This window comes from Osmerus eperlanus, chromosome 5 (assembly GCF_963692335.1).
Source record: "Osmerus eperlanus chromosome 5, fOsmEpe2.1, whole genome shotgun sequence".
NCBI classification, from domain to species: Eukaryota; Metazoa; Chordata; class Actinopteri; order Osmeriformes; family Osmeridae; genus Osmerus; species Osmerus eperlanus.
Window position 1 is genome coordinate 14,381,824 of NC_085022.1, and position 20,461 is coordinate 14,402,284.

Consider the following 20,461-nt stretch of genomic DNA (forward strand, 5'->3'; position numbering starts at 1 on the left):
AAATATAGTCTGAGTTTAGTTTTTTATACACGATCATTTTAATCATATCACAATCACATCTTCACATTGCAGAACAACACATACTGAAACAATGTTATTTCATTTTTTTAAATAATCTTATATCATACAATGTCATGACCTTTTGACAACCAATAAAACTTAATGCTACGTCATGAGTTGTTCATCAATGACATCAGTTCTTTTCTTACAGTAGACATGACTACTCTTTTCTTGAAATGGATAAGGATGTAACTCTTTAACCTCACCCTAACACTGCTAGGCCACAGCTTGGTCTAGTCCTGGGTGGTGGGGGGAGCTAAGGGAGGGTCGCTACTGTCAGCCGTGGAGTTAAAGTTGCTGGTCTCCTCCGGCAGGGGCTCAGTCCACCTATCCTCTAGGATCCGCTGGATCAAGTTGAGCACCTTGTGATCAAACACCATGTCCAGATGAGGCATGCCGTTGAACTCAGTGACATGCACGGGCTTGTCCTGTTGGTTGATCCAGCGCTTGCACAAGCCCATGCTCCGACTGTCCACCGTATCGTCTCCGTCATCGTACAGGAAGTCCACTGGGTCTGCGTTGGGGAACTCCTCGTCATAGATGTAGGTGACGGGCGTGGGGAGACCCACCCCGTAGAAGCAGTAGACCTCCACTCCGGGCGCCGGCAGACCTGCCGTCAGGTTCTTGGTGTCCTCCAACATGTACCAGCCGTCCTCGAAGTTGATGTCGGTGAAGAATCGCTGGTAGTTTTGGTTGGTGTAGTTGACGGTTGGCGTAGAGATGAACACATGGTCCTTAGGCCACGCTTCCTCAGTCGGCAGCATCCAGGAATTGGTCGTGGTCATCCGCTGCTCCTCCCGGATCTTAATGTTGGACACCAATGGGATGCCGTCGTTTTCACCTGTGGAGACAAAGTAGAGTCGCTAAGACGGTCACTAAGATCAAATAGAAAAACGAAATAACCTTTTGAAGTAATATGGAATTGTTAGGTAACTGCAACCCCACCAGGAATAAGAGCTCCATTAAAAGATTGTTTGTAACAATGGGATATTAGGGTTACGATGAAGGCCAGCATTATAGGTTTAGGGATTCTCGATACCCAAAGCCATCACTGTGGAGCGTTAATGTTGCTGTTATGGTTAACCTTGTTTGCCTGGTACCCAAAGCCATCACTGTGAACGGTTAGGGTTAGCCACCACCCCCCATGCATGCCTGTTACCTTAGGCCCTCTCTCTGGGTGGGGTAGGGTAAGTGTTAACCTTGTGTGCCCAGTACCTGAGGCCATCACTCTGAGAGTTTTGATAGCTCCGCCCCAGGGGGCCCCCAAGGAGATGAAGGCCTTGATGTAGTGGTCCTTCCAGGCCTGGGGCTGCTGGTTGAGAAAGTACAGCACGTAGTTGCAGCCCATGCTGTGGCCCATCAGGTAGATGGGCTGCTGGTACTCCTTATACATTTCCTCCACTAGGGCCTTTAGCTGTGCAAAGTACTCCTCATTCTCATCTAAGGACAGAGAGGTGGAGGAAGGGTGGAGATGGAGGGATGGGTGGGGGAGGAGGGGGAGGGAAGAGAAGGAAGGGGAGGGATAAGGGGGAGGAGAAGGAGGGAAAGAGGGATTGTGGGGAGGGGGAGGAGGAGGGGTTAAGGAGAAGGAGGAGAGGGAGAGGGAGGGGGGAGAGGTGGGCGTGGAGGAGGAGGGACAATCACATAGGAGTTGAAGGAAAATCTGTGCACACACTCAGGTTTGTGAGTGTGTGAGCATGAGAGCGTGTATATGTTTTGATGTGCTGTATATGTGTGTTTCTGTGGGGTTTAAAAGTGTTCATATGTCTGTGTGTGTGTGTGTGGGAACATCTTTATAGTACTCACTTGGAGCCACCCTCCAGTCATAGGGAGCTCCACGGACAGTCTCATTGCGTACATATCCCATATTCACCATGTGCTGAACCATAGTGTGGAAATAACCTGAAAGGTTGCATACACTGGCATCTTAATCAAACCATGAACATAAATGGTTAGTCATTGTTAGTGAAGAGATCAGTTGGCAGATCAGTACATAGATTGCTTTTACCTGCCAGTCTGTTGGTGTCCAGGAACTCAATGGGATATGTTTTTCCAAAACCAGGCACTCTCACCTCAACTCCAGGTGCATTGGATGACCTGCGTGTTGTTTTGTTATATACAATTCTGCAGTAGGAAAACACATATAACAAATATAAAACTACATTTAGCATGAATGAGCATTTATTATGTGGCTCAGTTAAAACTGTTGATACTTATTCTGCTTGGATGCCATTCCATACTGCCTCCTCACCTGATGTTGTCTATCCAGCAGTCTATCCCGATGGGCATGAACATATTGAGGTCTATCCAAAGGGGGAAAAAGTCATCCGTCTTCTTGTAGCACATCCAGTGCACCAAGGTTGGCTTGTTAATTTTGGCATCCAGACGATTTCCCAGGTTACCTGGCACTGCAGACATTACCATACATTATGTAAGAAGAGGCAGACCTTACTAGACGTTGTGTAAGTAGAGGCAAACAGACAGACAGACAAACAGACAGGAAGGGATGCATGGATGGTTGAGACAGCCAAGTGTCTTTGGATAACTGGATATGTTAATTGAATGAATAAAATCAAGTTTAATACTGAACACACTACATCTCTCACTGAGGGTTGCGAGAATGTGTCACTGGTAAGTTTGGTCATGTTATAGCTTTCTTCAAATATAATTTATTTACACACATCTTAATGAGTAGCAGGGCTACTGTACCCAGGAAACCAAACACTTGGGTTTCCAAAACAATATGAACATCATGTCCATAATGTGTATTACACCTTGTTTTTCCAATGTTCCCAGAACATGACTTTAGAGATAGGGTAATCACAGACGTCACATACCTTTGACCTCTAAACATTGCTGCCACAAACCCCACAGCCCTGCAGGTGTCCCTGGTCTGAGTTTGTCTTGTGAACACATGAAACCCCAATCCCATTTTCCAGGTAATTTAATGTCCATTATCTTGAAAAGGTCGTTTTCATTTAAGCTTTAGATTTTTCCTATAGGGCCTCCGTTTAGGGTATAGTATAATAAAAAGTCTGCCAGATGTGCGAGATGTTCAAAGCCACCTGTAAACTACGACGATTCCAGAACAGATAGACTACTCATCAGACGAACTTCAACCGTAGGTCACGTTGCCGTTTCTCCAGACATATAAACCAGCAGAAACATTCCACACGAATGATCGAATAAAAATAATCTATAATACCACACGAAACTAAATATTTAATAAGCTATGTATAAACATGTAAACATACTCACCTATAATAACTGGTGGAGTGCTATTGCTTGCCTGACGACTTTTAGCATTGGGAGGAAAGATAACGTTGAACAGCCAAAATGCAGCTGCGTGCTGGGATATAAAGATGAACGCCAGAAAGAGCGATGAAAACAAATGTGAAAAGTCCATAATGTTCTCTTCCAGTCAAAGTCTCTTGACGACTTTCGCAACTTTTACGTCTTTCTCACTGGGTCACTGGAGAACTGAGCTTTTAATGCTGTCTGGGGCAGAGGCAGGGTGCGACCGTGATAGATGGAGAAAGAAAAAGTGAGGTTATTTTTTCTCGACCTTTTCAAAGCTTTGACTGGACATAGGCGCATCTCCATAAACTCGAGCTAAATATGCCTTCAAAATGAATTTGCACGAACATATACAAATACACAAATACAACACACACAAACACACACATACACACACCTACACACGCACAATCTACGTTGATACAAAACTACCTATTGCCCTATTGATTTTAGAACAACGCCATATTTGCAATGGCTCAAAGGTGAATGACTGACAGTCCCAAACAGATGACCAGTATGTGTAGGTATGTCAAATAAAGTGCTTTTTATTGACTTTTTTTAGCAGTCCTAATATAATGTTTGTAATATGTTTGTAATAAGGTAGTTACGGGCAAGATTGAATCCATAGCAAGTATTTGGTGTGATTTTCTTCACTTTCATTCATACTGCAAGTTTTTTCAAATGTATCAAATCAGAGCCCGTTTCTGATCCAATCGGAGTTCTCTAAATTCTATCGTCACTCAACTCCTGTTACTATGGAGACACTGACAACAATATCGTCCACGTAAGGTAACTAGCAATCTAGCTATGTAGCTAATGTTAGCAAATAACAAAAGAAAAGCTTATCTAATTCTCTTATTAAACTGTTTACACTTGTTAAAAGTATTCCTACAGTTCTTTAGCTATGAATGTTATCATATCATTATTATATGCTAAGATGAAGTATTACAACTGTAAAACAGCTATCTAGAGCTGTCAATTATTCTAGGCTACTGTACTGTAGTCTAACTTTAATCTAGCTACAGTAACGTCAGCAAAGTAGATACAAAGTACGTACCAGCCACTGTATGAATACAATAAATAAAGGTGTGTTCTACCAGTATTAATTGATTTTCTTCTTCACCAGATGGAGGAGGAGGTCTTGCCCGACAAAGAGCCAGAGAAAGAGGATCAGGATGTCATAGCAGAGCTGGACGAGAGTACATTGGAAGAGGTGCAAGATGACCTGAACGAGCTGGAGAAGACCCTTGGCAGCATACACACAACCAGGATGACAAAACCCTACATGTGAGGTTACCAAAGAGCATTGACATTTGTTACAGTTGTTGTCCACGAGTGTTGAAGTAGGGCATCTGGTCATGTTGCTTCAGGTGGCGCTTTCAACATAGCAGTATAATAAACACAAGGGCTGTTTACGTTTAATTGAATGATTACCCATATACAATGGCCCTGCTTTAGTTTGTACTAACTGAACATGTTTGTTGTTCCTACACGTTTGTACAATTGTGTGTAATTACATGTTACAGTTCCATCGTGTTGGTATCACGGCTATGGCTGTGCAACAGTCTCTTCCCTGTATGTCTCTTCTGTGTCTCAGTCATTACCTGCACCTGTGTGTTGTTAAGTGTCTGCGTGTAGTTTGCGTGTTTGTTGGAGTAGTTTCACCTGTGTTTAGTTTGGTCCTTGTGTATATAGTTACTTCCCTGGTCAGTTAGATTGTGGGTTTTTGGTGTTCTTCCCATCATGTTCCGGATTCTTGTTAACTAATAAATACTTTTTAGTTCCTTTTATCCTTCCTGCCTGCGTTTCCCTGCAGGCCCACCAACTCTGCCACATTCGACAGTTTGTGTCAAGTTATCAACGTTGTTCATCCCTGTTAAACTAAACACACACATACACTTTCATGATGGGAATAAGGACATTTGCATTGAACATTACACATGAACATGATTCAACGAATGCATGTGTCTTGTGTACGCAGGAGCACATTTACACCCACCCCCCCTGTGGGGAATAGTTGACCTTCAACCTTTCCTCTCAGAATGTCAATAATGTTTCTGTGCTGAGGCCACATCCACACTCACTAATGTCCCTCCTCATATCTGGCAGCCCAGAAAAGATACAGAAGGTGGACATGTCCCAGTGTCCCACCTCCTACAAAGAGAACAGCCCTAAGGAGAAGCTTCTGCTGGCGATGGCTGACAATTTTCGCTACCAGTATGCCCACATATACCCCGACCGCAAGCCCCTGCTTCTGTGCCCACTCAACGAGTGTGGCGTCCCGGTACTGTACACAACTGTACATCCAGATATGCTCTCTTTCACACACACACACACAACACACAATCAAAGATACTCCCACTTTCTCCCACACACACATACACACACTATTTGGAAGACCAGCTATAACAGTGGTTGTACTTTTGTCTCCCCGATCCAATAGAAGTTTGTGAGCACCACTGTGCGAGCCACCCTGATTCCGTACCCTGAGCTGTACAGCTGGGACGGTTGTGCCAGCTTTGTTTCCGACTTCCTGTCTATGAAGCCACTGGACCCTCCCATAGACCCGGTGAGGAGCAGCAGTCTGTTTACGTTCTATTACGAGATCTTCGTAATAGATACGAGATCATTTTATCTTTCGATATTGTGTATTTAATTATCATCATATTATAATAAGCATCAGTGTGTTTACAGTTTTTAGATTATTTTATCTGTTTATATAATGATAAATACCATAAAATATGGTATATAATTACCATATTTTATAAAGCATCAGTGTCTTTACTTCTATTATATTTGTGGTATTATTGACATGCTGTCTAGTTAAATATTGCATAGTCTATACATTACAATTATTATTTTATAATCAAATCTAAATACAGCAATGATTGTATAGGTACTGTAGTATGCATTTTACAGTATGCAGGGCAGTATGCTGTGCAGTGACAGCAGTGTGCCGTGTGCCTGTGCAGCCTGCACACCTGTACTCTCCTACCTGGGTGCTCCAGACCCAGGCGGGCACCTGCTTCGATTCGTCCACGCTGTTGTGCGGCCTGCTGCTGGGCGCCGGCTACAACGCCTACTGTGTCAGCGGCTACGCCGTCAAGGAGATGTGTATGATGAACCAGACCAAGCTCGAATGCCCCCTGCTCGCCCCTCCCGCGAAGGTAGAGTTTCATTAAAAACCAAAACGATTGTTTTATATGGTGTTGTGAAAAGAACGGAAGAACATCGAAGGAAGGACATTTAACTCAAAAGAAAGGGAATTCAAATGACCACTACAGCCCTAACTCAACCAATGCAACGTGTTTTGTAATGTAGGATGTCGTCCAGTATACCAACAGTGCTGTGACAGGTCTAATACCTGCGTACGGGGACAGTAGACCTTGTTTGTGCACGGCCGATTTACAGCCACATCCATGACAGACAGCCAGGCCCTGCAGAGGTATAAAATCGCACCACAGAGAAGGTGGAGTCAGTGTGTGTGTGTGTGTGTCCAGGGCCAGGCAGCAGAGCAGAAGGAGCAGACCCAAAAGTACTCTGTGAAGCCTCCCAGAGACCTGCTGAGTGGCTTTGAGCAGAGCCAGGCGGATCGTCGCCAGGCAGAAGCCCAGGCCGCCGTGCTGAAGAAGCAGCTCGAAGCCGATAGGCTGCAAGAGGTGAGGCACGTGGCTCTGGACAACATGCAATCAAAACCTTGAGCGCAATCTCCACAGTGCAAACTCTATGCACGAGGACAGCTAAACCAAGCCTTCCTTATGCATGACAGACTGTACAAAACCATCTATTTAATCCAACTCAGAGGTTGAACAATATCCCATACACACATTCTGAGGTAGATCCATACGACTAAACAGGTTATGAGGTAGAACTTGCTTGTCAGGTTCTGAGGTAGAACCATAATAGTAGCTAGGTTCTGAGTAGGAACCATATCACATACACATCTGTGTGTTTTCCAGGAGCGAGAGCGACCTCCGCCTGACCCCTTGCTGGGTCTGCGGGTCCACTGCTGGGTTCTGGTGCTGGCTGGGAGCCGCGAAGTCCCGGAGAACTTCTTCATCGATCCCCTGACAGGGAAGAGTTTCAGCACCAGCGACGACAGTTTCCTGGGCATCGAGTGTGTCTGGAACCACCTCAACTACTGGGTCAACATGCAGGACTGTCGCTTTGGCTGCGCCGTTAGTATGCTCTGTCTGTCTCGGGGAGTGTTTAGTATACTTCGTCTATCTGTGTGGGGGTGAGTTTAGTATGCTCAGTCTGTGTCGAGGTGGGGAGGGGGTTATGAAGGGGGCCAGGCCTGTTCATGACTGTGTTTATGCGTTTGGACAGGATATGACCTACGACCTGGGAGATGCGATCAGGTGGGAGTATTTGCTGTGTGGCTCGACAGGTCATTCTCTGCTCCTCATTCCCGACATGAGGAACGAACTGGAGCCAGAGGAGGAGGATGAAGTGAGTGTTAGCGTGTATACCCACGCACTCGCTCTCCTTATCTTCACTTTTTTCTCTCTCTCGGTTTGTTACTACCAGAACAGGGGTGCTCTAAGACTGTCAGACAGAACAAGGAGGTCTATGATAGGGCGCATGCTTGTTAGTGTGATGAGAAGGAATGAACGTATCAAAGCGACGTTTTCTTACCGTGTGTGATGAAGGATGAAGTGCTGGAGCCCAAGCAGTTTGAGATGCCTCCATCTTGGGTGAAACCCATCACCATCTCAGAACAAGGTGACCCTGTCCACGCTCGCTCTCCATCCCCACTTTCTCTCTCATTCTCCCCTCCCGTGTCTCTCTCCATCCTCCCATTATTTTCTCTCCATTCGTCTTTCTTTCTCTTTCCATGCCCCGTCCTATATTTTTTTTCTCCAATCCCCTTTCTTTCTACACGTAAATCCTCTCTTTATTTACACCCCTTTTTCTCTCGTGCCGTCATTTGCCTCTCTCTCTCTCTGTCCCATGGTTCCTGGTTCTGCCCTGGCTGACCTCTGACCTCTGAATGGATGTCCAGACATGGAGACTCGCTGTCCTGGAGGCATGAAGGTGCTCAAGTACCGGAAGGCCAAGCTGGAGAAGTTTGCCCACTACCTCCTCCCAGATGGGCTGGTCACCCGCCTCACCACCTACACAGACCTGGACTGTGAGTGGGTCACCAGTGGGACAGGCCTGGGTTAGGATTGGTCATCTGTGGGACAAGCCTGGGTTAGGAATGGTCAACAGTGGGATGGGGTCTGAGTTAGGATTGGTCACCATTGGGATGGGGCCTGGGTTAGAGTTGGGGGGTTGTGTGTGTGTGTCTGTGCATTTGTACATGCTTATTTGTATGTGTGTGTTTGTTTGTGGGAAGGCTCCAAACCTGAGATAGTGAGGGAGTGGTTCCAGCACAGGCACGACCACCTGGAGGAGCGTGAGCTGGAGAAGAAGAGCAATGTCACCAAAGAGAAGTTCACACCTGGACGCAGCTACGCCTTGAAATGTAACTCTCACCACTCACCTGTCCATCTAATGGACTTAAACATTCCTGCAAATTACTGTCCCAACATATTTCGCAATCCACCGTCCAAATGCGCTTCACTCAGCCTAAACCATAAAGTCTAGTCAGGGAAGTGTGATTCATCATAAAGGTCGTTCACTGTATTTGTTTGACAGAATGTTTGTTTCGTGTGCCGGCTCAGCCCACAGGTACATCACCATGACCCCTGAAACGGAGCGTCAGATGGACTTCTACAGCCACGCGCGGGCAGACGGCCTGGCCCAGATTGTAGAGACGCCCCTGGAGATGAAGGAGAGCTTCCAAGACCGCCCAGACTTCCTCTACTACCGTCATGTGGTCTTTGACAGGAGGGCCAAGGTGTTTGGCCCCAGAGATGCTCCGGACCTGGGACACCGACCACTCAAGGCAAGATGGCTCCTGTGCCGTGTGTGCCTGGATAGTGCATCCTGCTCATAGTGACACCACCATGAATGGCACACGGTATTAGCTGATGTAGATCAGCTGAACCCCTTGGCATCATCATTGTTTAAACTAGGGATCATGATTTCAGATACATCACTGTAAATAGATCACAGACTTTGTTTATGTATGTTTGATGTGTGTGTGTGTGAGTAGAAGGTATTAGAGAGGTTCCATCGGGACCCGTCGAAGCCGGCCAGCGAGGACGTGGCAGAGCGAGTGTTCCTGGTGTCGGAGGACCGGATCCAGGTGACGTACCACCGGGAGGATGACAGGATCATACCCGCCTGGAGGAACTTCACCAAGCCCAGGGACTCTGGAGACTCCAACAAGCCCCAGTCCTTCACCCCCGAGATGGCCTCCTCCTTCCAGGTGTGGCCCAGTCCACCCCACCTGAGTTAGGGTTAGGCTACACTCACCGATCATCCGTCAGCAGTGGTACCTTATACCAAGAAACACAAAAGGAGGATGTTTCAAACGCCTGTGTGGACACTTCTCCACTGAAGCGCCCAGTGAACCGCTGTTTGACAAGAACCATAATGACAGTTAGCATGTGCTAAACGACCCACACCAAACTACATTTGCTCTGTTGAACTCCTGTATGCTGTGTGTGTGTGTCCAGGTGGATCCCTTTGAGAAGCCCAGTAAGAACATGTTCCTGTATGTGACGTTGATGCACATGATGAAGGAGGAGATTAAAGTGGCCAAGAGAATCAAGGACACGGAGAAAGAGGTACCGGATGTGTGTGTCTGCAGAGGCACAGCAATATCGAGATCCCTCAATGATTCAAGGCCCATTGTATGTATTCGTATGTGCATGGGTGTGTGTGTGCGTGTGTGTGTGTGGATATGTGCGTGTGTTTGCATGGGTGTGTGTGTGTGTTCAGGTGAGAGCCATCCTCCACCTGAGACAGCAGGAGGACAGCAGCATTGAGCTGAACATCTCCATCTACAACACAGCCAGGAACGAGAAAGCCCGCTGCCACCGGGAGGAGCTGGTGAGTCCAGCACCGCCACACCGCTCTCTTAAAGAGAGGGGATGTGCCTCGTCCATGGAGTTACTGATGACTGACCTGCACAGGACAGCAGGACCATCACACATTCTCTGCATGATTACATATGTTCTGTCTTAAATGTTTTTTTTAAATGTTGTAATGAATCTTAAATGTTCTGTCTTCTGTCTTAAATTATTGTACTCGCCGTGAAATATATTATTGTTGCTTGCTTTGTTCCAGAGGTACACTCTTGCACTTTTGAGGTTCTTGCTGTTTAATTGTAACTTGTCTAACTACATGCTCTTATTGCTCTTCCCTTTGGGACTTATTTGGTTTTCACAATGTATGCATCATCTTGGCTACCCGCAATGTTTGGGGCTATCTCGTTGTTATGATCAGTGACCTATGCACTTTTGTAAAACTCTCTCTTGGAAGTCGCTTTGGATAAAAGCGTCTGCTAAATGCATAAATGTAAATGTATGTACCACTAGCACGTCACAACACTTATCCCTAAGACCAGATAGCTTGTGCTGATAGAGTTAGAGATGTTGTTCACATGTACACCAGCATTCAGGTTGAGCGATGACGGCGCTATGAGGATAGTTCTGTCGTGTATCCCCCCCCAAGCCTAACTTCACCCCGCCCCCCCCCACCCCCCCACCCCCCCGGTTCCAGGAGCGAACAGCCCAGGAGGAACGCCTGCGGAGGGAGGAGAAGGAGCTGGACTGCTTGGCTCCGTTCCTGGCTCAACTGGGCGACCCTGAGAAGATTACCAAGCACACCGCCGTGCTGCTGAGGAACAACTGTCTGTCCGACCTCAAGCAGCGCCTCATTGACATGGCCAACCTCATACAGGCCCGCTTCGAGAGGGTATACACCAGTACAGTAGGGGATAGAATACAATAGAGTATACTATAGTAAGGAATACAATACAATATAGAAGAGTAAAGTAAAGAAGAGTTTAATAGAGAATGGAATACAATACAGTAGAGGAGAATATGGTTAAGTATAACAGGTTTGCATAAAGGGTAAATTAGTAATAGAGTTAAGTACTTGATTGAAATACAGTATACAGCAGTAATTGTAGCAAAGGTCCACCTGAACATGATTGTTTGTGGTTTACTTTTGTGTTTGCAGGAGACCCAGGAGCTGCAGCAGAAACAGCTGTGGTACCAGAAGAACCAGCTGAGCATGACCAAGGAGGACGAGGATGAGTACCTGGCCTATTGCTCGGACGCCATGTTCAGGATACACATCCTCAAACTCAGACTTAGCAGGTGAAAACGAGGGAATGGAAATGGATCCTGAGTGGTTTTGTGTGTGGATATCAGTTAACCCGTGTGTTGGTTGCATTCCAGGCATAAGGACAAAGCTCCCCAGAAGTACCTGGCTCTGGACGAAAAACTGAGGAGAGACCCTAGACTGTCAAATTATCTTTTCTGAACAATGAAAAAACTCCATGATTGATTTATCGGTGTTAATCTACTCAATAAATGACGTTTCTATTATTTATCCTCCGTTTGCGTTTTTAATATGCGTCTTTTCTTCCGTTTCTGAGATAGTAGATTGGGACAACTGAACGCACTTCCTCTCTTCTCCAGCAGACGGTACTACAGGGAAGGTGCTGGATCTTTGCCATTCTCTCTTTGGTTTTGTTAGAAAACTAGCTAGCAGCTAGCTGGTTAGCGAATAGCCTCTACATAGCGTTCATTCCGTCTTGAGCCGATCAACAATGGTACATCTGGTGGGGTCTCTCCAAAAAGAGCTCGCTGACTCCGTATCCGCGTGTCGGGTGCTTGTGGTCGGAGCCGGAGGTATTGGATGTGAGCTCTTGAAAAACCTCGTCCTTACCGGCTTCAAAAATATAGAAGTGGTAAGTTGAAGGGGGAGGGCACTTCTGGGTCTTTGTGCACAGCAGGGCCCAGCGTGCTAGTCAACTAGCTAGCTAGCGTTCTCGAGGTAACGTTAGGTGCATTTATTTTAATGGCATTTGTCTATTGGACCTCATGACTAGGGGTGAATAGCGCCTTTAAAAATGGTTTTGTCTGGTATTCTTATCTTTGTCGTTGGATATATAAAAGAGCTAGCTGTTGTTGGTTTTGGGTTATGGTGTATTCACGTTTAAGTACCGGGTTACTTGCTGGGTTTTGAAGCCTTTTCATCCCGGCGCAGCTCGGGGCGGGCTGGTTAGATTAAACGATAGTACCACTAGCTAGCCAGGTAGCAAGCTATTGGTGGATGTGGTACAATGTTTATTTTACAATGACCAACTAGCTGGTTTAGTTGATTCACTACAGATTAGTCCAAAATCGAATTCACCCGTGGCCCAAGACATATTTTAAATAATAAATACGTAGGCAATGATAAATATGGTAATCTTGTAAGGTAGCTAGTTTAGGTCACTTTTGGATGTTTCAAGTACGCGCCATATTTTGGACACTAGATTTGTCGCCTGCCAGCAAACTGTCTTCCAAAGATTAAGTGTCTAGGAAAGCCATTAATAGTCTTAATCAGACGAGAGCAAGTCTTTTAGTGTTGTGATCTTACAGGACTGATGGTGCAGAGGATCTTATGCTAGCTAACAGTGACGATTTGAAGACAACTTCATGTGCAGGTTCCCATTGTCTCCCATGTAGTTTTCAGAGCATCTTCGTGATTGTCGCATGGATTATCATCTGTTTCAATCCAAGCAGGCTAGTTGTCGCGGTTTTGCTAATCTTGTGCCTTATAAAGTGTATAACACTTGTGTGATTCTTCAGATCGACCTGGATACTATTGATGTCAGCAACCTCAACCGACAGTTCCTGTTCCAGAAGAAGCATGTGGGGAAGTCTAAAGCGCAGGTTGGTTATGAAAATATCCGTTTAGTGTTGTAAATACATTTACAAAACAACCAAATCACTCATTATACAAAGTCTCCTACTAGGTTTTCCCATCACAGAACTTTGACACCTGTTACAGCACAGTAGCAAAATTACGGATCACCATGTATTTCAAAATTCCCAACACTTTCTTTCTCGTAAATGATTGAAAAATGCTTTGTCTAATCTCTGGTGTCTGTGTCTCAACTGCAGGTGGCCAAGGAGAGTGTACTTCAGTTCTGCCCCACAGCCAACATCACAGCCTACCATGACAGCATCATGAAGTGAGAACACACACACAGCAATACATATTTAGTGCACTATTGCCTTAAAAAAATTAATAATATTATATTAGTATTAGTTGTCTGGTTGATGCATATTCTATTTGACACACCATGTCCCAATGTTAACATTTCCAAGGCTTGTTTAATTGTATTATTTGGTGGGACTTCTGTATGTTCTGTTTGTGTTAATGGTGTCTCTGTGGACTGTGTAGCCCTGACTACAATGTGGAATTCTTCCGGAACTTCATACTCGTCATGAATGCCTTGGACAATCGAGGTATAGTCTTATATCACTTAACCCCACCCACCCACCACACATACACACATAATGTCACACACAGCAGACTGTTCTTCTTCTTCAGAATTTTTTTGTGTGTCCTCCATCTCATCCTGCAGCGGCCCGTAACCATGTCAACCGGATGTGTCTGGCTGCGGACATTCCGCTGATCGAGAGTGGCACAGCCGGTTACCTGGGCCAGGTGACTGTCATCAAGAAGGTACGAAGACGCCGCCTACAGAAAATATCTGAATTAGATCTGTTTAAAGTCACATTCTACTCCTTGTGGCTGTCGACCAGATTTATATCACTCCTGTGTTTGCCGCTTGATCAATTAGCCATTTATTGACTGTATTGGTCCATTGTACCACCATATTTGGGTTTTTTCCCATCGCTCTCTCTTTTTTTTTTTTTCTTTCTCAGGGTCTTACAGAGTGCTACGAGTGCCAGCCGAAGCCCACACAGAAAACCTTCCCAGGATGCACTATCCGTAACACCCCCTCAGAGCCCATCCACTGTATCGTGTGGGCCAAGTACCTCTTCAAGTGAGTAGCCGCTCTCTACCATGCCGCCCTCTAGTGGTAGTCGCTGTTGCCTTGAACACACGGAAAAGGAACTTATCTGAAGGTAGTAACCATCATGTCAGATCAGACAGCTGACAGCTGGCTGTGTCGCCATGTATGATAACCAGATGTACCATGTCAGGCCTTCCCAGCAGTTATGTACACAGCCCCCTGGTCTGTTAGAACTGATCATTATAAGGCTCATATGTCGTGTCTGTTCTAAGCCTGTATGATAATCTGTTCTATGTTATGTGTTTGTCAGTCAGCTGTTTGGAGAGGAGGATGCGGACCAGGAAGTCTCACCCGACACTGCCGATCCGGAGGCTACATGTGAGTACCACTATGATGCTCAAAACTGACGCCTAGTGACTAGCGTGTAATTACGCTCCCTGCCTGGTAACTAGCGTGTAATAACACTCCCTGCCTGGTAGCTAGCGTGTAATAACACTCGTTGCGCGCCCCAGGGAAGCCAGAAGAGACGGCAGCCCGAGCTACAGCCTCGGACCAGGACGGGGACATCAAGCGTGTCTCCACCAAGGACTGGGCCCGCTCCACCGGCTATGACCCCGTCAAGATCTTCAACAAGGTAGGCAGCTGCTGCAGGTGTGGCCTCTGGAGATATGGAGAGAAGAAGATTATGCTCCAGTGAGACTGTAAGAGTCTGTTCCAGTGAGACAGGAAGACAAGTCCAAGGTTGAAGAATTCTTGTTTGGCGGAACCCTGTTTGACGTGTACACACACTGCTCTGGTCCAGCTCTTAATGAGGATTATTTTTTTTGTCCTAGAACCGCTTAGCAACTTGTTGAAGGAGCTTGAATTATGTGACGGTTGTAGAAGTGGCCAGGCTTGCTATTGCTACATGACTGTGATGTCTTGTGCTGCAGCTCTTCAAGGATGACATCATGTACCTGCTGACCATGGACAAGCTATGGAAGAAGAGGAAGGCCCCTCTGCCTCTGGAATGGCACGAGCTGCAGAAGCTAGGTGAGACTGGTCTGCTGTCTCTGAGATCTACTAAGCTACAGTTGTTGATGTTGTCATAGTAGGAGTGATAATACTGGTTGGAATCATAATACCCAGGACCAATCTCAGTTTGTAGTCTTTTCCCATATTGAAGGTGTTTTCCTTTTCCTCTCTGTTTTGTCTGTGTGTGTGTTCCACCCTCCTGCCTGTGTGTGTGTTCCACCCTCCTGCCTGTGTGTGTGTCCACCCTCCTGCCCTTGTGCGTGTGTGTTCTCCACCCTCCTGCCCGTGTGTGTGTGTCAGTGAGCCCCCAGGAAGAGGTGTCTGGGGCTGGCCTGAAGGACCAGCAGGTGCTGGGGGTGAAGGGCTACTCCCAGCTCTTCTCCCACAGCGTGGAGACCCTGCGCACCCAGCTGGCTAACCAGGGAGATGGAGCAGAGCTGGTCTGGGACAAGGTGACAAGGACACAGGGGCCTGCTTCAATACTGCACACTAGCATCCTTCCTTCCTTCCTTTGAAGGAGCCTCTTATCTAACACACTTTGGTGAAAATATGTCCACCCTTTTAGGGTGCCTGAAAGAGGCCCTCAGGACTCTGTCTGAACTCTTTCCCCTCCTGTTACCAGGACGATGCCCCAGCCATGGATTTTGTTACCTCTGCAGCTAACCTGCGCATGCACGTGTTCAGCATGAACATGAAGAGCCACTTTGACGTCAAGTGTGAGTGACACCTACACGTGGTTACCATGGTCACCATAGTTATTTTGCACTTAAACTTGGTGATCTGTATCATAGTTCAAGTGTGTTCTATTTCATTTCTGGGACACAACGGAAACACAAAGTTAGTAGTGCAAGCATGAAAAGCTCATCTAAACCGGTTCGATGAGATCATATTTGTTGCATTAGTTGTAACTAATGGCTGTGTGGCTTAAGCCTGCTGCAGTCAGTAGATTTACCTGCAGTGTCCCAGAGGGAAACTTCTTGCAGTCAGAGAGCATTGTTGTCATGGTGACGTCTTGCTTCTTGCAGCCATGGCTGGCAACATCATCCCTGCCATCGCCACCACCAACGCCGTAATCGCTGGCCTCATCGTGCTCGAGTCCCTCAAGATCCTGTCTGGGGAGGTGGAGCAGTGTCGCACAGTGAGTTCTTAGTTTCCTGTCCCTGCTTCCTTTTTCCTATGTCACTTCCCCTCCTTGTTTCCTTGACTTCCTCTCCAAACAGGAAGTGGATTTATTATTATAGTTCTGATGGTTTCCTCCTAGCTGTTCATTAAGTTATTTTATGGATTTATTTTTCTAATTGTATGCTTCATGGGTGTATGTTTTATAAAATGTTTGAGACTTAAGACGACATGTTTTTTGTATCTTGAAAGACGATGTTGTGTCTTCCAGATGTAGGTTGTCCTGCTCAGATGTCTAGTGTTTGTTGTTGTTCTCTCCACATTGTCATTCTGTCATTCCATACCTCGTGTGGAACTGGACCCAGGTCATGAATCATTAAGTGGTCAGGATACTTACTCAACTGGTCAAGTCTGACCTGTAACCTTTTCCCTGTCCGACCAGGTTGCTCATAACCGGTCCACATTTTGTAAACTTCTTTTTCTAGATCTTTCTGAACAAGCAGCCCAACCCCAGGAAGAAGCTGTTGGTTCCATGTGCGCTCGACCCGCCCAGCGCTAACTGTTACGTGTGTGCCAGCAAACCCGAGGTCACTGTCAAACTCAACGTCCACAAAACCTTTGTACTCAGCCTTCAGGACAAGGTGAGGGTCACATCACACATGGGTGAGCCCAGCTTGACTAGTTATCTATGGTGCGTCTGCACGTGTTTTTGCGGGTGTGTTGCTCTGACCAGTCGTGTGTGTTGTAGATTCTGAAGGAGAAGTTTGGCATGGTGGCCCCAGACGTCCAGATAGAAGATGGGAAAGGCACCATCCTGATCTCCTCCGAGGAGGGAGAGACTGAAGGTAACCTAACCTCATAACCTGAATATGTCCCATAATACACTGCATTAGATATCAAAGCATTTTCCCTATCGGAACACCAGGGGGCGCTTGTAGTGAGGCAACATTTTATTTCTTATAATGTTTTTGTATTATTAGTATTTGTATCATCTTTTAAGTCGAAAATATTATTTGTAAGATGTGGCCTACTGTGATGTCATCTGCATTCATTGGTGTGTTTTCAGGTAACAACAGCAAATATCTGTCTGATTTCGGGATTCGTAACGGGAGCCGTCTTCAAGTGGATGACTTCCTTCAGGACTACACTCTACTGGTGAACGTGCTTCACTGGTACGGCTTTTCTCTCTCCCTCCCTCCTCTTCTTTGATTAGGTTTTTGTTGTTTCTTTCTATCTTACATTACATTTTACATTTAGTCATTTAGCAGACGCTCTTATCCAGAGCAACTTACAGTAAGTACAGGGACATTCCCCCGAGGCAAGTAAGGTAAAGTGCCTTGCCCAAGGGCACAACGTCATTTTGCACGGCCAGAATCGAACCGACAACCGTCTGATTACTAGCTCTATTCCCTAACCGCTCAGCCACTGCTCAACCACCATCTTTATTCATTTCTGTCTGTTATGGGATCAAATGGCATTAATATCTTCAGTCAGGTGGCTGAGCGGTCAGGGAATCAGGCTAGTAATCAGAAGGTTGCTAGTTCGATTCCCGGCTGTGCCAAAATGACGTTGTGTCCTTGGGAAAGGCACTTCACCCTACATGCCTCGGGGGAATGTCCCTGTACTTACTGTAAGTCGCTCTGGATAAGAGCGTCTGCTAAATGACTAAATGTAAATGTAAATATCATGTAGCTTTTTCTATTAAGTTGTCATCTCACCTCATCATCGTGTGTGTGTGTTTCCAGCGAGGACCTGGAGAAGGATGTGGAGTTTGAGGTGGTGGGGGATGCCCCTGACAAGGCCCCAACTCCAGCCAAAACACAGGAGGAGGGCAACAACATCGCCAATGGCAACAAAGATTCAGCACAGCCGTCCACTTCTTCAAAAGGTGAGCAGCATGCACACACACACTACATGTTCATATCACACTACACCAATGGGCTAACCACGCAAGGGAGTATCTGGACACGACTTTTGTGTCTGCTGTAGCTGCAGCAGACAGTAGCTGTAGTCTTATCTGTAAGGCATGGGCGATTCTAGGATCAGGCCTTTAGGGGTACTCAGCCCCCAATGAGAATGTGACATGAATACAGTGCCTTGCAAAAGTGCTAAACCCCCTTGCTAATATAAATCCCAAATTTCATTGGATAACAATTAATACATTTATCAAGCATGCAAACTCCTCACCTTTAGGTGAGACTCACCTTTTTGAAACCAAAATGGGTCACCTACGTGATTTGTGCAGATCCGATGAGAAAATATTGGGGGGGGGGGGGGTCGTGGCCTTGGCCAACACAGCATTTTACCCGTGCTTTGCAACTTTACAACTGGCTCTGTAACCAATCGTCACTCCTAATGTCTACACTTCACAGCCAATCAGGGGCAGAGTGGGGAGAGGTTTTCTACATTGATCTAGCCTCTTAACCCTTGTGTTATCTTCGGGTCATTCTGACCCATCAGTCATTGTGACCCACCGTCGTATTGCGACAAATTTACCGCATACAAAGACAAAGTGAAGCATTTTCTTTTAACAGCTAGGCTGTCTCAGACCCCCCACATTGCAAAGGTTAAAAGAAAATTATTTTAATTTGTTTTTGTATTGGGTAAAATTGGGTAAACACAACGATGGTTCGTTATGAACCTTTGGGTCATGTGACCCGAAGGCAGCACGAGGGTTAATTTTGCTCTCAAAGTGCACTCGATTGATGCGTTTAACTTTAAAATTTAAGACATTTTCTTACGGGGGACCATACCCCCGTACCCCCCTAGAGGGTCGGGGGTTCGCCGTATCGTTCTCAACTTTTTTTCACCCCTGACCTGTTTGCATGCCTGATTTATGTATTATTATACATAAATGCTTGAGCACCCCTAAAAAGGGTTTAAAATCGCCACTGCTGTAAGGCCAGGATGATGTGGTTTCCTGTCTCCTTCCCAGCAACCCCGGCGGCGGACGACGACGACGTCCTCATCGTGGACTCCGATGAGGAGGAGCCTTCCTCCAGCTCCATGGATGTCACCACGGAGACGGGCGGCAGCATCCGCAAGAGGAAGCTGCAGGACGCGGAGACCGGCGAAGCCTCCGTCAAACGCCAACGCGTGGACCAATCAGCAGAGGATGATGACGAGGACATAATTGCTCTAGACTAGCTGTAGTCCCTGGGCATGTCGCCCAGGTTTTTCTCCTCAGAAGGACAGAACTTTGTGTTAGTGCTTTCATACGCTGTTCTACCCTCACCAAACGTGTGTAAATATATATATGTACAAAAAACTGTTAGTCAGTTGTTTCACTAGGATGCTGTCTGAAGTCAGTGGGAAGTTTGACCCGATTTTATCCTTGAAGACGGACAAAATGCTTTTGATTTTTTTGTAATGTTTTTTTATTTTATAATGTACTGTATTTACCTCGTCGCGAGTAAGGGTGTCACTAGTTCTGTGCAAACATGTTAGGGAGACTGAAAGAAACGCATTAAATACCAAATGTTTTTTTGCTTATGTATTTGATAAGAATCATTGTAATCTTACACATTGAAGGGTAAAAACAAAAAAACTACATCTGAGCATTGATTGATTGATTGACTGACTGGCTGATTTATTGACTGATTGACTTACTGACCACCCATTAAACCTCATAGACAGTGGGCAAAATGGGCATCATCAGCCTCTTTCATTGTTGTTCTGTAGCTGAGGACCATAGAGAAGACACCATGAGACTCATACGATGAGACCAATCGTTGTTGGACTGGCCTTTGAACCAAGCAGATGACCACTGATGAAATAGATCACCTCATCATCAGACACCTGAAGTCATCTAAAAAGTCCTCTGTCTAACTCACCCACACAGGGGTGGGGGGGGGGGGGGGGGCAGGCACTGCATTTCTGGCTAAGGTGACTTCTCTACTGTTGGTTCTGACAAGAATAAAGACAGCTGTAGGTTGACATACTATGGCTATGACTACTTCCAGAGCTGGAACAGAACATGTGTGTACTGTATAGCTATATCTAGCCTTTATTGTTTGGTTGGGTGGATGAGATTTGTGAATCTAAGATGATCTTTCGAAAATGTAAACCTGCTTGTCTTATCTGGGACTTGCA

At 46.0% G+C, this 20,461-nt stretch overlaps 3 protein-coding genes across 7 annotated transcripts; 2 read left to right on the plus strand and 1 right to left on the minus strand.

Annotated features, from left to right (window-relative positions):
- Positions 1 to 25: 25 nt before the first annotated feature.
- lcat (lecithin-cholesterol acyltransferase) lies at positions 26 to 4,584 on the minus strand. 2 transcript variants are annotated; one of them, XM_062461830.1, is made up of 7 exons: positions 4,455 to 4,584; positions 3,319 to 3,558; positions 2,312 to 2,468; positions 2,069 to 2,184; positions 1,867 to 1,962; positions 1,276 to 1,500; positions 26 to 901 (listed from the first exon to the last, which is right to left on the minus strand). In XM_062461830.1, the coding sequence occupies exons 2-7, from the start codon at positions 3,464 to 3,466 to the stop codon at positions 294 to 296; spliced, it is 1,350 nt and encodes a 449-aa protein (XP_062317814.1). In that variant the 5' UTR covers positions 3,467 to 3,558; positions 4,455 to 4,584; the 3' UTR covers positions 26 to 293. The 2 variants fall into 2 exon arrangements, with proteins under 2 accessions (XP_062317814.1, XP_062317813.1); XM_062461829.1 differs by lacking the exon at positions 4,455 to 4,584 and having other exon boundaries at positions 3,319 to 3,767.
- On the plus strand, positions 3,216 to 11,818 carry ccdc135 (coiled-coil domain containing 135). Of its 4 annotated transcripts, XM_062461826.1 has the most exons (19): positions 3,217 to 3,604; positions 3,811 to 3,881; positions 4,484 to 4,644; positions 5,467 to 5,641; positions 5,801 to 5,926; positions 6,330 to 6,524; positions 6,858 to 7,016; positions 7,317 to 7,535; positions 7,687 to 7,809; positions 8,010 to 8,082; positions 8,363 to 8,491; positions 8,699 to 8,827; positions 9,027 to 9,250; positions 9,461 to 9,676; positions 9,927 to 10,037; positions 10,192 to 10,302; positions 10,975 to 11,169; positions 11,437 to 11,576; positions 11,658 to 11,818. In XM_062461826.1, exons 3-19 carry the CDS (start codon positions 4,484 to 4,486, stop codon positions 11,740 to 11,742), a joined length of 2,571 nt encoding a protein of 856 aa, XP_062317810.1. In that variant the 5' UTR covers positions 3,217 to 3,604; positions 3,811 to 3,881; the 3' UTR covers positions 11,743 to 11,818. The 4 variants fall into 4 exon arrangements, with proteins under 4 accessions (XP_062317808.1, XP_062317810.1, XP_062317809.1 ...); XM_062461824.1 differs by lacking the exon at positions 3,811 to 3,881 and having other exon boundaries at positions 3,216 to 3,604; XM_062461825.1 differs by lacking the exons at positions 3,217 to 3,604; positions 3,811 to 3,881 and adding an exon at positions 3,937 to 4,146.
- Positions 11,819 to 11,906: 88 nt separating this feature from the next.
- uba2 (ubiquitin-like modifier activating enzyme 2) lies at positions 11,907 to 19,926 on the plus strand. Its single transcript, XM_062461828.1, has 17 exons — positions 11,907 to 12,172; positions 13,059 to 13,142; positions 13,374 to 13,444; positions 13,657 to 13,721; positions 13,841 to 13,941; positions 14,145 to 14,266; positions 14,547 to 14,614; positions 14,749 to 14,870; positions 15,169 to 15,268; positions 15,551 to 15,702; positions 15,873 to 15,966; positions 16,276 to 16,388; positions 16,855 to 17,010; positions 17,118 to 17,214; positions 17,436 to 17,541; positions 18,115 to 18,257; positions 19,305 to 19,926. Exons 1-17 carry the CDS (start codon positions 12,032 to 12,034, stop codon positions 19,514 to 19,516), a joined length of 1,947 nt encoding a protein of 648 aa, XP_062317812.1. The 5' UTR covers positions 11,907 to 12,031; the 3' UTR covers positions 19,517 to 19,926.
- The last annotated feature ends 535 nt before the right edge of the window (positions 19,927 to 20,461 follow it).